This window comes from Dermacentor andersoni, chromosome 9 (genome assembly GCF_023375885.2).
Source record: "Dermacentor andersoni chromosome 9, qqDerAnde1_hic_scaffold, whole genome shotgun sequence".
Lineage (NCBI taxonomy): Eukaryota > Metazoa > Arthropoda > Arachnida > Ixodida > Ixodidae > Dermacentor > Dermacentor andersoni.
The window spans coordinates 85,702,153-85,716,195 of NC_092822.1; the positions used below are offsets into that span (position 1 = coordinate 85,702,153).

The 14,043-nt window shown below is 48.1% G+C and overlaps 1 protein-coding gene across 1 annotated transcript; it reads right to left on the minus strand.

Moving 5' to 3' along the window:
• Positions 1-5,807: 5,807 nt before the first annotated feature.
• Positions 5,808-11,284, minus strand: LOC140213326 (uncharacterized). Its single transcript, XM_072284563.1, has 2 exons — positions 9,743-11,284; positions 5,808-6,322 (listed from the first exon to the last, which is right to left on the minus strand). The coding sequence occupies exons 1-2, from the start codon at positions 11,282-11,284 to the stop codon at positions 5,981-5,983; spliced, it is 1,884 nt and encodes a 627-aa protein (XP_072140664.1). The 3' UTR covers positions 5,808-5,980.
• Positions 11,285-14,043: the final 2,759 nt, after the last annotated feature.

Consider the following 14,043-nt stretch of genomic DNA (forward strand, 5'->3'; position numbering starts at 1 on the left):
ATTGTGTACGCACATTCGCGGTCTGCACCCTGTTTCGCTGCTTAGCGAAGACGCTCCTGTTCCGCGCGACGCTTCATTCGGGCCTGCGTGTCCTGGACGCTGAGCCATTTTGTCGATGCGTGCTTACGTGCTCCTTCTCTATACGTGGCCAGCACGCTGTTGAGACGCCAGCTGCAAGCGCTCTCTTTAGGCTGTGCACGATAGTAATGTTTACACTATGATAGCCCAGCACGCTACCTGCAAAGCACCTGCATTATTGCCGCAGAGGAAAGCAAGCACAGCACGTGCCTACGCACGAACTGTGAAACGCTGCCGCGGCAGCGCCGGCCGGTAGCATGGAGGCGGGCTCCATCTGGTGGTGTTGCAAGAAACCCAGCGGCGCGCGCAAGCAAGACCGCAGCAGCAGCAGCAGCAGCAGCGCCCGGATGTCGAGAGAAGAGGCAGAGGAAGCTTTGCTTTAAAAACAAATACACGACCAGAGGTAAGGCAAAACGGTCAACTCATACAATGGCACATTTGATGAAAGATGCCCCATCGCTTGCTTACAATAGTATGCAAAAAAAAAAGAAAGAAATGCGAGCCCAGAAATGGCAGACTGAAATTTTGTGCAATGCACACGAACTCAGTGACTGATAGTTTAGCATGTAGCCTAGTCATCATAAATATTATGAACTGCATTTATGCAAATGGTTAACCTACATTGCTTTGCACATCAGCTCTTCGGCCTGCGCGGCAGCACTTGCGCGAGGATATAGTGAAAGCACCAATAATGACTACCACGGAGTACTGCGTAGAGGAAAATTTATTTTCCCATTCATGAACAAATTTCAGTGTGTCCATTGCAGCGCTGTAGCATGAGAGGCGTCGTAACGTGAGTCTCTCGTCGACGTTTATGATTGCCGAACACCCCGACACCCGGAGAACACGCGAGGCCACGAGGCCGGATGCTGAGACATAATCCAAACGTGTGACACAAGTATAGTGAAGGGCTGCATCACAAATGATCGGTTTCTGAGTCATCACAATGAATTGTTTTGCCTTTACCGCTGCTCCCTTACAGCGCACATTTTGAAGCAAGATCACATTTTATGGTTTGGATCGTTAAATGCGACACGTGCGCCAGTTACTTGACTGTTTACTGAGACAAGAAGGGCAAATTTGCCTTCTTTTGAGGCATTCGCGATGTCTACGTAATCCCGTCTTCTTACAGCTAGTAACGACAACCCCTTTTGAAGGTCATGCTTTTCCGTGCAGAAACGACGCAAGTGACCACGTGACGTCCCACCCATCATGTTCTCGACACCATTCGCGATGTCTACCTATTCCCTTGTCTTCTTACAACTAGTAGGGACGAATACTTTCGAAGGCCATGCTTTTCCGTGCAGAAACGGCGCAAGTGACCACGTGACGTCACAGCCACCATGTTCTCGATACCACACACACTGACAGGAAAGAAGCATGGACAAAGGCAGCTTAGCTCTTCTTTTTTTGAAAATTTCTCAAGTATAACAGTGCCAACCTTTATACAGAGTCATCCGGGCCCTGTTATGCGATGTTGCTGCAAAATTCGAGCTAGAACAAAGGAACACTGAACGCAGATATTTTTTTTAATAATCTGTAGAAGAAATAAAGCATGTCTCCGTAAATATACACCACGCTCAAGAACTCGCCTTAGCCCCTCTGCCTCCGTCTGCGCATTTAATACCCGATACGCTCCGCGAACGCGCATGAAAAATAACTATCGCTCGAAGGGAAAGCTGGGCTTACCTGCATTTTGTATAGATGTTTCCCATCTAACGCTGTTCAAAGACGGAAATATAAGAAAAATCACTGTGCTAAATAAAATTATAAGACCTGTGGTTTCCGGTAATCAAAGGTATAACCCTCCTGTGCACAGGGAGTTTTAAAGAACTCCACCCGCCGTGACAGGTTGGTCACGTGGGTCTTCCCATGAGGCTGTGCGCCGCGCCAACGACCGGCCGCGTTCGACAGAGTCGGCAGTGCTCATGGCTGACGGTTTGTTTACATCTGTGAAGTGGCGTTCCGTGACAGCTTTTCGTCATTTGTTTCCTGCATTTCCTTCCAGAAAGTGTTATAGGTGTGTCTGAAGCTTACTGTATCTCAACATCACGTACGTTAGCTGCGATCACTTTGGTGACAACGATGAATGCAAGAGCAACGTTTTCAACTGCGGAAAATGCTTAGGTGTACCTCCACGCTGCTCATTGATTCAGGATGTCGACACAAGTTTCTGACTGTGTTTTCATGCTGCGTCACCATGGCTTGTGTTCTTCAGTACGTGAAACGTGACTTTTACGTCCTTGTGAGTACGTGCTGACAACGTCTGATGTAATGTCTGAAAGGACAACTAGCAATGGCAACAGCAGCCACTGTTCGAGCGACGACGTCCGTGCTAGTCGTACATGAATGTCATACTCCAAGTTTCGTTGCGGTGCTGTGTTGTAAGTGAGAAAGACCGGAGTGGAAGCAATTGTTATTATGTATCTGCGAGCGGATATCCTCGCCCAAGGAAAACGGTAGGACATAAGTATGCGTACTATAAATGAAGCTTCTTACTGAGCGATGTGAATCGAATTGTTATCGCGCACTTCTGTTTTGATAACGTCGTTGCTTCCGATATTGCATTAACACTATGCCCCATCTCAGACACTGATTTAGAAGCGTGCTTGCTGGTTCCGACTGTGAGAATTCGCTCGACAGATCAGTGATGTAGCTCCTTTTCACAATAGAGAGACATTGCTTGGACGCTAAGCGAGTAGTGCGGTCTAAAGAATGTATGACTACGCACTTTTCGCTGTTGCGTCGGCTGCTGCGAGTCATGTCCACACCTAAGAAGTTGCTACGCTACCAATATTTCGCGCAGTTAATTTTGCCATGAAGCGCACGCGCTTACATTTTTCTTGCTTACTGTAACTAACGCACTACTTGGCCGCGAACGCCGGCAGTGTGTGAAGCCGCTTCAACACTCACATAATGGCATGCTAAATTTGAAAAATTATGCCATCAACTTTGTTTTCTCACTGTTCTGAATTAACAGTTTAGTGTTGATCGAGGTCTTCTATGAATTCCGGGAGGCAGATCTCGTATGAACGAGCATGTGAGTCGTAATTCTGAAAACAGCACAGCTGCTCACTAGGCGGTTTCGAGGCACACAATATTGTGTCTATATATACTGGCAGCGTTGCTTCTTGAGTGTCGCGTGTACGTTGGATGTCTTTCAAAGAGCTGCATAGCGCGATTCTCAAATGTTTATGTATGTCATGATTTATGTGCTTTCATTGACTTGTCTCACTTAATGTGACTCGGTCTTGTGTTCATATTTCGAAATTCGACCAGTAGCCACCGCATATAAAAATCTTCACGCAAACTGACGCGATACCTTCTTTATATTCCCGCTGCACCTCGAAAAACTCCGTCCAAGGCGAAGTAAAAAAAAAAAAAGACAGAAAATAAACTCCCATGGTTCCACGCGAAAATTCTGCTCGCACGGAGTGAAAATTCTACTCCGATCATACGGAGCATAATAAGCTCCCAACCGGGGGGTCGCTAGAGGACAAGCATTATACTCCCACCTGGGGGTTATTCCCACTTCCGAACGCTATAAGTATAGGTCTTAAAATCGCATGATGCACAGTATGTTTAGATGTTTTGTTTAACAGCTCGGCTAACTTTAGTTGGGATACCCTCTATATGCCGCCTACCGTATAAGGCCCGGCGAAGGCACACCTTGTAAACTATAGGTCTTTCGTGGACGCGCTCGTATAGTGGGTGTTCTGAAGCCTGTTTGCGTGCGCAGGCACCCTAGTTGGCTGACGCGAAAGCAAGATTTCGTTGTGACAGCAGTCCTTCCATTCCAGTGCGCAACTATAACCGTTGTCGTGCCGCAGATCACGTGCCTCCTCATCACCGTCTTCGTCCTCACCATTGGACTTAAGTGAGGTAGAGAGTTGGCGTAGTTGGGGAGGAAGCAAACGGTAAACTTGCTGCGGCAGCCCAGTGGATATGATGTTGCGCTGCTGAGATAGAGGTCGCAGGTTCGATTCAGCGGCCGCGTGCCCATGGCGGTGGAATACAATGACGCTCATGTTCTGTGGTTTGGGTGGACGTCAAGAAATCGCAGGCGGTTGCACCTAATCTGGAGCCCCCACGCTGTTCCGCGATGCATCTAAACAGCAGAATACTTCAAATTTCTTCATTACTTTTTACATAGATTCGAAGGCAGAATTTGCATTTTAACTCGATGCCGCACAAGTGTTTGAGGTGATGGGGAAGCGGGCTGTCGAGTCGACGAGGAGGCAGTCGTAAAGGCCGAGGAACTCGTCTTTAAAAACTATCGATCACTGTACATCGTCCGGCGCGCATTCTTTTTGAGTCAGTGGTGAGCTCGTGCACTCTATAGTCCCCCTGAGCAAAACTATACGGACCAAGGATTCTGCGACAAAGACGATTTTAGTCTCCGCCTATGAATGGAACTTTAAATTGAGGACTTCAGTCCGCACTTAGCATTCTATACACTTTCCTGTGCACTCGTCATTTACGTATGTGCGCCTGAATTACGAATAAATTCAGTTTTTTTTCGGCATGTCAGTGGTCCGTATACGTCTGCTTGCGGGCGCAGACTGTCTCCCTGTAACGTATTTCAGAACGACCAGCTGCCGCATGCTGCGTAGCGTGTCACAGCTAACGTTAAGCCAAGCTGTTCAACGAAAAAAGGATTACAGAAAAAGAAAACACGGTGTAAGATACGGTTTTAAAACGTACGGTGTTCGTTCCACAGACTTCTTACGACCGAACCCCCCTAGATGTTATAATTAATCGTCCGCCTTGTTTTTTAAATATATTTTTTTTCACTGAAGAGCTTCGCTAACGTTGGCCGGTATACAGTTCAAACTCGATTTGACGAAGTGATGACTACGCTCAAATTATTTCGTTAAATTGGGAAGTTTCTAGAATCGAGAAGGGTTTTTTTTTTTCGGTCCTTCGAAATTTAGGAACCCGCCGTGGTTACTCAGTGGCTATGGTATTAGGCTGCTGAGCACGAAGTCGCGGGATCGAATCCCGGCCACGGCGGCCGCATTTCGATGGCGGCGAAATGCGAAAACACCCGTGTACTTAGATTTAGGTGCACGTTAAGGAACCCCAGGTGATCGAAATTTCCGGAGTCCTCCACTACGCGTGCCTCATAATCAGAAAGTGGCTTTGGCACGTGGAACTCCATAATAGATAATATATAGAAATTTAGGATTGTAACGTAGCGACGCGCGAAAGGTTCCGCTGCATCGTATTTGCCGCTAATTCGGCCATCTTTTACATAAATCATGAAATAACGAAAGCAACCACCGCCGCCCCTACCGAGGCGGTGTTGAGTCCCCAGTTCCGTGCATGGGCGTGGCGTGCAGCCTCGTCAAAATAAAGCTAGCCACGACTAGGGCGCCTAGATATTTAAACGCCTTAGGTTCAGAGCTCAGGCTCGAAGAAAAAATCGTCGGCGTCAAAATTACAAAGAAGTCCCCACTTTCCTTACTCATTGTTTCAGGAGAGATTTCGTTATATCGAGTTCGGCCAAGTTAGTTTCGGTAATTCGGGTTGATGACAACATTGAACCCTATGGGTACCTCTGGGGAATGGAAATTCCTTCGTTAGATCAGGAACTTGGTAAAATCGGGCTTCGTTAGATCGAGTTTTAACTGTAGTAGTTTCAGTCTGGAGCACCGCGGCACCTACTTAACAAGTTTGTGAGAATGTGCGTACTCATCGAGCCGACTAAACGAAGCGAGGCGCTTTATTGCGACAGCCGCGTAAAGCGTCGACGACCAACAAACACGAGCACATCTGACGCCTCATTGGAGCTGCTTCGACATTCGGTAAAGGGCCTCTCACACTGGCGCCGTCCGGCTACATCCATTGCCGTTACGTCATACCGAAACTTCTCACGTGTCCCGCAGTTGCCATGACAACGTCAGACGGGCGAAGCTCCGGTCACCGGCGGCGATTGTTCCACGCAGGTGTCGTCTGCAGGCTCAACCTTGCACAGCTGGACCGCGCACGGCGTCGTCAGTTTCGGGGGTGGAGGCCGGGAACTGTTCCACTGGGCGGCGCAGCTGCGCGAGCTCACGTGCACGTAGCGGTGGTTCTTGAGCGCGGCGCGCATGGAGAACGTCTTGCCGCACAGGTCGCACATGAAGGGCCGGTCCGAGTGCTTGGCGAGCGCGTGCTTCCGGAGCGTGCTCCTGTCGGGGAACTGGGCGAGGCAGACGTGGCATTGCGACGGCTTGTCCTCGTCGTGGGCGCGTCGGTGCACCTGCGGTTCGAACGCGGCGAGGGAGAAAAGAAGTGTCCCCGAATGCTTCGCCAAATGTGAGGAAGCTGAAATTGTTCTGGCTCGGGCGGCTTGCCCCATCTGAGGGGCTCCAAGGCGTGGTTCTCCTAAAAACCATTCTGGGGATTTACGTGCCGATAACCACGGTCTTGATAGCTCGTCGCAGTGGGGCGCTCCGGAGTAATTTTGTCCACTTGGTGTCCTTTGACGTGCACCTAAATCTAAGCATGAGAGAAGCACAAGGTTGCCGGATCAAATCTCGGCTGCGGTGGCCGCATTTCGATGGGGACGAAATGCAAAAGATGCCCGTGTGCCGTGCATTAGGGGCACGTTAGAGGTTCCCCAGTGGTCAAAATCATTCTGAAATCCCCCTACTACGGCGTGCCTCATAACCGAATAGTGGTTTGGGCACGTAAAACTCCAGAATTCAACTCCTTTGCCGTCGGAATGCAGCCGCCGCGGCTGGTGTGCTACCACGGTGGGTGTGCTTTCCGCAGTCCCATTGTCATCATAATCATCATTTCTATTCATGGCACCACAAGCTCCTTCGCTTCCATAGCAATCAACTCCACTGTCGCCATCGTCGTCGTCATGATGATTGTCACCATCATCATCGTCCTAGCCTTGTTTAAGCGTACTTTAGGACGGTCTCGTTCCAGAGGTTCACCATTACGTCTGTCCCGCGTCAGCCTTCATTATCTGTGTAGCTGCAAATTTACTTATCTGAGTTGTTAATGTAGTCATCTAACGCGACTGTGCTTTTTTTCTTCTTTAATGCCCATCGCGTTATCATTTTGCTGCCCTGCTCTAATGTCCCGCGAGTTACCTGGTCTGGTCAAGCATAGGTCATTCCACGTCTCCGTTTTCCCCTTAATCTCGAGTGGAACCTCAGGCAGCCACATTTGGTCGTGAATGCGTGCTGCTCTCTTCCTATCTCCTAACGCTACGTCCACCATTATTCGTTCCGTCGCTTGATGAGCGATCTTTGACTCCTTTTGAAGTTTATTAGCTACTCTTGAAGATCCGGTCGCATTTCCTTATTTAGAGAGGTCGCTTATTTTCCTTATCATTTTGACGTCCCGTTGCTTATCGCGAGGTTGCCGGTTCGACTGCCGGACATGACGGCCCCGTTTCGATGGGGCGGAATGTAAAACATTCGTGTACCGTGCTCTCTATGCGCACGTTTATGACGTGTGTGCATTTAAAATGGATCGGAGCTCTCTCTTACGGCGTCCCTCGTAATGCACTCAGTAGTTTCCGGAAGTTAAGTTCCACTAGTTCAAGTTTTACTTTTTGCATGATGAACTCCTATAGATAACGCGTTCACCTTATAGAAACGCCCAAGATGGCGCTAGCGTACTTGTAGTTTTTGTCGCAAAGGTTCAGTCTAAGCAGCGGAACAAATCCGCTTAGAATCCGTTAAATATCCACTCAGGAATTTCGACGAGGAGGATCAGGCGTAAGTAAAGATAGACTCTTAAGGCCCGGATGTACCCGCTATTAGGGTGATAATATCAGAAAGGCAAGCCTAGGTCATTTGTTTACGATGAATGCAATGCGTTTATCGGCGAAATTTCTAGGAACGCTCCACGTTTTAAAATCGCGTACCGCGAGAGTTATATTAACAAAGACTTCTACGTAACGCCTAACCATTCAGATACGGGCTTTGCAAATCATGATTGCTAGTCTGAAAAGCGGAATATTCTTCTAGAAGAAGTTTGCAAGTCTGCTACTATACTTAAAAATGTTCTGGCGAATCCTCATTACGTGATATGGTATTTATTTCGTAAGAATCAGGGCACGTATTCACAAAATGTTCTTGCAATATAATTCTGTTCGTAAGTGCAAATCCTAGCCAATACTGATGCTGTACATATTAGAAGAGGCCGCCGGTCAACGGCAAAGACCACTTACAAACGAAAAGCTTCCTGAATTCGGGCCCATGTACGCAGTCTGCTACTCGGTAAAAGCGCATTTTTGTTGTTTAACGCGTGACAAAAGAGTTTCAATGTATAGCGCGAAATTCGCTAAAATAGCAGCCCTCCATATGGAGAACATGCTCGGGCGTCCTATGTTTTAACTTTTGTTCTTGCGTTTAGTGCGATCATTGTTTTGCCCGAACAAGACGGCTGATTGACTACCCCTGCAGCACAATCCACAGCGTTAGCTTTGACGCTTCTATTGCTGGGCGCTTAAAAAAAAAGAAAGATTATGCAGATCCAACGCATATGTTGGTATCTTTGTGCAAGGGCGCCTAAGTAAAGTGGTTAAATAAGTTCTATAAATTAACGGAGTTGCGTACACTCGTTCACTGTATTCAGTGCTAACTGTTATATTATGCAATGTTTACGTTTATGCCCTTCCAAATTTACAACTTTAACATTGTGGGAAGATTATATTTATGCACTACACAGTTCACAAGATATGCCGAAGTGAGAGCACCAAACCGGGCAGGTGCACAGTGTGAGACGTCACCACAGCCATGTTCAGAGGGCGAAGGCGGTGTGTGATGCTCTTTCTCTCTATTTCTGCTTCCTTCCTTGCTTGTCAAGGGTTAAATTGTGATGATGATTTTTGGCACAGAAAAGTACGACAGCTACTAAGCAGCATTTCAGGATTCTGTACCTCGTGTTTCCCAGTGGCACAAACCCTTTCTGGGTGTTTGGCCAAGAATAGGCACACTTCGAGAGGCACACATCGAATGTTCAAAGCAAAGCAAGTCAAGTCAGTCAAAGAATCTGTTCAACATGATGCGCTGTTACATTAAGCGGTTAGTGAGCGTTAGAGATACGCGAACTTTACATTAGATATTTGTATATTAGGTAGGGGGTTCTGTTTTCACGTAGGGCAAAGGTGCTCTTACCAGCGCTAACTTTGTCGGTCAGCATACTGGTTATATAAGCCGGTTTGCCAGCTTATATACCGTATATACCCTTCGTATATATATATATAAAAAGCTTCGGTTTAAGAGTCGAAGCTGAAATATGGGGCAAGGAAATTTCAATATTCCATCTCTTTGCGCACTTCGTCAGTCGCGCAAGCGATTATTTGCCAACGTTGTCATCAGGATCATTGAGCGGCGAAGAACAAAGAAATATCCATAATTCAACTGATGCAGCGATCTTTGAGAAATTCTTATGGCGGCCCTGGATGTTAATTTAGAAGCGTTACCTGAAGACAGCCGCCGCAGCTACTCAGTGGGTATGGGTTTCTGCAGCAGCATTAGAGGTCGCGGCTTCCATTCCTTACCGCGACCGCCGCATTCGCGCGGGTGCGGAATGCGAAATTCTCGTGCATAGTACGTTGCGGAATACGCTTGTGAGCTGCAGGGGAAAATTAACTCGCCCTTCCCTCCACGACCACTCTCCTTTCGCACGTCAGGCGCCTCAACTTTAAGTTTACCTGGAGACTTGCCGATACGACGAACACCTGCGGACAGAGGTCGCACTTGAACAGCCCTGCGCCCTGGTGCTGGAGGCGCTTGTGGACGTTCAAGAAATGCTTTTTGATGTAGCCCTTCGAGCAGATGTCGCACTTCCACGGACGAGCGTTCGAGTGGCGTAGCAGGTGGCCCTTGAGCCCCTGCTGCGACATGAACGCAGTGGGACACAGATGGCACTTGAAGGGGCGCTCGCCTGTGTGGCGCCTCATGTGGACGACCAAGGAGCGCTTGGCACGAAACATGGTCTCACACAACGGGCACCGGAAGAGCTTTTCACGCTGTTCGGACTGAGCGTCTTCCACTGCTCCCGCCGATGCTTCGTCGACAACCGGAGGGCATTCCGGCTGTTCGGGCTCAGCTCGGGCCGGCGAAGGGTCGTCGCTCATAGGTTCGATCTTGATGTGACGCAGTTGCCTATTCTGGTCACCGTCGTCACTGATGTATGGAAGAATGGCCTCAGGTTCCTGGCCCAGTTCATCATGTCTCCGTAGCAGCTCCTCGGTGGTGGGTGCGGACTTGACCAAACATTGATTCCGGCGTTGATACCATTCCGGCGTTGGTGAAGAGTCGACGCTGTCAGATTCGGTCTTGATATGTCTCAAATGCCAACTCTGACCGTCGCGGTCACTGATGTCTGGAAGAATCGCCTCGGGCTCTTGGCCCAACTCGACATCACTCGGTAAAAAGCCTTCGATGACAGGCGTAGATCTTACGCCTCCTTGCTCCTCCAGGCTTTTGTCACATCCAGCTGTCTCTAGTGTCTGATACAGTTCTCTAGTATCCAATAGGCCGTAAGGTGCGACATTGGTCTGTCGCGTGCCCACTTGTGATGTTGGCCAGTCATGAAAGTCATGCTGATGCCTGTCGGACCAGTGCTGGCCAGTGTGGACCAGTGAAGTAAGGTCGTTTCCATCGTGATCGTGAATTATAGGCGCCCATATTGGGGGTGAATCTGTCGAAAGCCTCGATGGAAAGCATGCGTCCCTTGTCTCTAAAGAATGAATGAAAGGTGGACTTGACAACTGCCAGCTGCTGAAATTGCGCTTCGTGAACAGGCTCCACGCCCTCCGCAGTTTTTCTGGATTCAGGGCGTAGTTGTGTTCCGGCAAGATTGGCGCAATGTCCTGGTACGGCGTCGTTGCTCTTGAGGCGCCTGGTCGAAAGCGCTCGGGGCCATAGTGAAGTTGTTCCGACGGATACGAAATGTTTTCGCTGACGGGATCACGAGTTAGAAAAGTTATTTCGCTCTGTTCCAGGTAACACGAACGAATGCCGCATGCACAAACGTCTGAGTACGGTTTCCGTGGGCTGACCCAGTTGTCATTGTTGTTCGCATCTCGCTTGATATTGTAACAGCACCAGCTGGCGTCGATGGGGATTCCAGACTGGTTTCGTTCTGGAAGGTAGTCATCGTGCGGCAAAACGGCTGACCGCAGAAAGCTCGGCGAACCGTCATGGATCACCTCAGCTTCCATGGTGTGGCTGCCGCACGCCGAGTCCATGGCGCCGTGACTGCGCGAGCGGAAGCGCTGGCTATCCAGTGCTGGACTTTTGCAGCAAACTAGGTGTTTTTGTTGAAGCCGCTGACACGGTCACTGTTTTCTTTGCTGCATTGTTCCTGGATTCGCAAAGGAGGGTCTATACTGCAGAAAATGAAACATAGTGACTGTTTTCAAGCGTCGGGAACTGAACTTCGAAAACTCTAGTGTCATTAGGCTACCGAACCTTTGCTTTGAGGTGTGGGTCAGTAACCGTAGAATTGCCTCACTTTTGCAAATCAAAGTTGTCGTTGCTGGACTAGACGTAATTATTCATCTCACTTATAGGCCACAAGCCCTTTGTGCGTGTGCTCCTCCCCCCCCCCCCCCCCCCCCCCAAAAAAAAAAAATAAAGAAAAAGAAGAAAACGTAGTGACGTTACATTTCAACTAGGTCAATTTTCTGGCATCAACAATCGGTGAAAGGTAGGAATCGGAACGTGCGCCAGTGTCATGAGAGAGAAGTGCAGCTCTGTCCCCACTTTAACTTCGATTCTTAAAGATGCGTGGAAGGTAGAAGGTGTCTGGCTAAGCAATATAGAAACAAACTCATCTTAGCTTATTCCATAGAGTTGGTACAAATGTAATGACTGAAAATTTGCGACAACCATAATATATTATGGAATAAGAAGTACTCAGTGAAAACAGGCATTATAGCAAATTCTTAAATATCGTATGCCAAAGCATATAGATCAGAACAAACATAACGACGTTTTTTTTTGTGTGATTAAACATTGTGCAGCACCAACAAACGTAGGTAAATAATTTAACGTAAATCGTAAAACAATAGATGATGTATTTCTTCGTTGTCAAAGCCTGTGTGCGGTACACCAAACACGAGGGCGCTTGCTTTAGGGAACTTATAGCATTGGTAACTTTAAACGCGAAAAATATTACTTGTAGCGTTCGGAACTCGCACCGAAAAAAGTTTTGGCACATATTCAACCCACGACATCCTATATACAAAGCTGTTGGCTTGAAACATTTTTCTGATGAACGGTCATCATCATAATCACTATATTGATGTCAATTGCCGAATAAGAGCCTTTTGCATCGATATGCAGTTGTCACTGACTTTCGCATGCACTTTTCAATATTTCAACTTCATGTCGTAGCGCATTTCGCTATATTTCCCTCGGTTCATGGTTCTGGTACTCCAATATCAAATACGGGCTGCTGTCTACCACGTCTAAGAATTTTACGACTTTCCCATGAGACCGCACTCCGTCCTTTTAATCTCAGTGACATCAGCTACGCGGCTTTTTTAAACGGGTCCCGAACGATCCCTCGGCTTTGGTGAAAAAAAAAAAAAAAAAAAAAAAACTCTGTCCGCCGATAGCGTACACAGCTGTGAACATTTCAGCCATATTTTGCAGTCGTACACGGCGCGTGTAGTTCGCAAGCGGAGCGCGAAGTCACCTTTTTCTAGAACGCTCTCTTTTCTACAGAAGCCACTGTTTTCTTGACAATAAGTTAATTCGCATACGTGGCTGCTATATTGACCAACAGCCGACAACAATCAAGAAGGGTGTTTGAATCAGTGCGCTTATTCTTCCTGCTGCTACCGCGTACAATTATTGAAGCAGTTTAATAAACTGGGTGAAGTAATTAAGCGAAAATCTGCTTTCGAATTTCGATAATAATTACGTACTTCCGGAAGAACCCGACTGTCGTCTCCTCACGCAATTGGTTGCGGCCGCCCGCGTAGGAGTTAAAACTCTGGCCATCCTGCGTATCGGTGTCGCATAGCCGTCGGGTTTCGACAATTTTTGACTAGTTTCGTACGCTCAATTAGCCCCGAAATACGGGAATTTGAGGTAAGACCACACACACGCTTGCCAGCGCGTTCTCAACCTTTGCCACACCATGGTTAGACTTCTTGGCAGACTTCGCTTCGTATCGTGCTATTATTGATAGCGCTTCGAAATGCGCAAGGTGGATGTGGGTGATGTCCGTCAGGCAAGCTTGTGCTGGACAAAAGCCGGTCCGCACCACGTAGCATGGCCAGAATGGGGTACATGAGCACGAGCGTGCACTCAATCCCTGTCGTGTAGAAAGTAAACACTGCGCATGCGCACTAAAATTGGACGCAGCTGCCGTCTGCTACGTAGCGTAGATACCGCGGCCTCTATCGGGTGCCAAGACAAGTCCTCAGGCCGAGCTCACTGCGGCTCCCTGACTACAACCGCGTTTTGCATACGTTTGGCGTGTCGTAGGTGCCTAAATCGGAAGTAGTGGCGTCTACGTGAACATTGAAAATCACATTTGAACTTCGCGCCACGGCGGGCGGAGCGTTGTAGGTGCGCCTCGCTCGAGCCGTAGCCTTCGCTGTGCAAGACTTTGAAGAAGGAGCGGAAGAACCGCGTAGGCCTGGACGTTCGATTGCCAATAACTCCGCCTTATGCTTAATGCATCTAAGTACTTTTTTGAGGCAAGATATTTCTGAAAGAGTCTATTTTAACTTCAAATGCATTTCTCGACTTCGATGAAAAGTTTTTCAAAACCCCTTTATTCAGACTGCCCCCTTGCAATCGGCTAGCGTATGCACATATAATCAGTTTTTTTTTTGTCATTCCTTTTTTTTTTGCTCCATCGCTCGTTGTGTGGTCCTCGTTTCCTGTCTTCCTTTCTTTATCCACCCAAGTTCTCGTTCCGTAGTTCAGTACTGACGGAATATATCGATCCTGTCCCACCGTGAACGCGTTCCCTAACCTTGAAAAAGCA

Bases quoted from the DNA above. Each gene is read 5' to 3' on its own strand.
- LOC140213326 (XM_072284563.1), bottom strand. From the start codon at position 11,284: ATGGACTCGGCGTGCGGCAGCCACACCATGGAAGCTGAGGTGATCCAT. The intron at 6,323-9,742 runs GTAAACTTAAAG...TTCGAACCGCAG, and splicing joins TCGTATCGGCAAGTCTCCAG to GTGCACCGACGCGCCCACGA.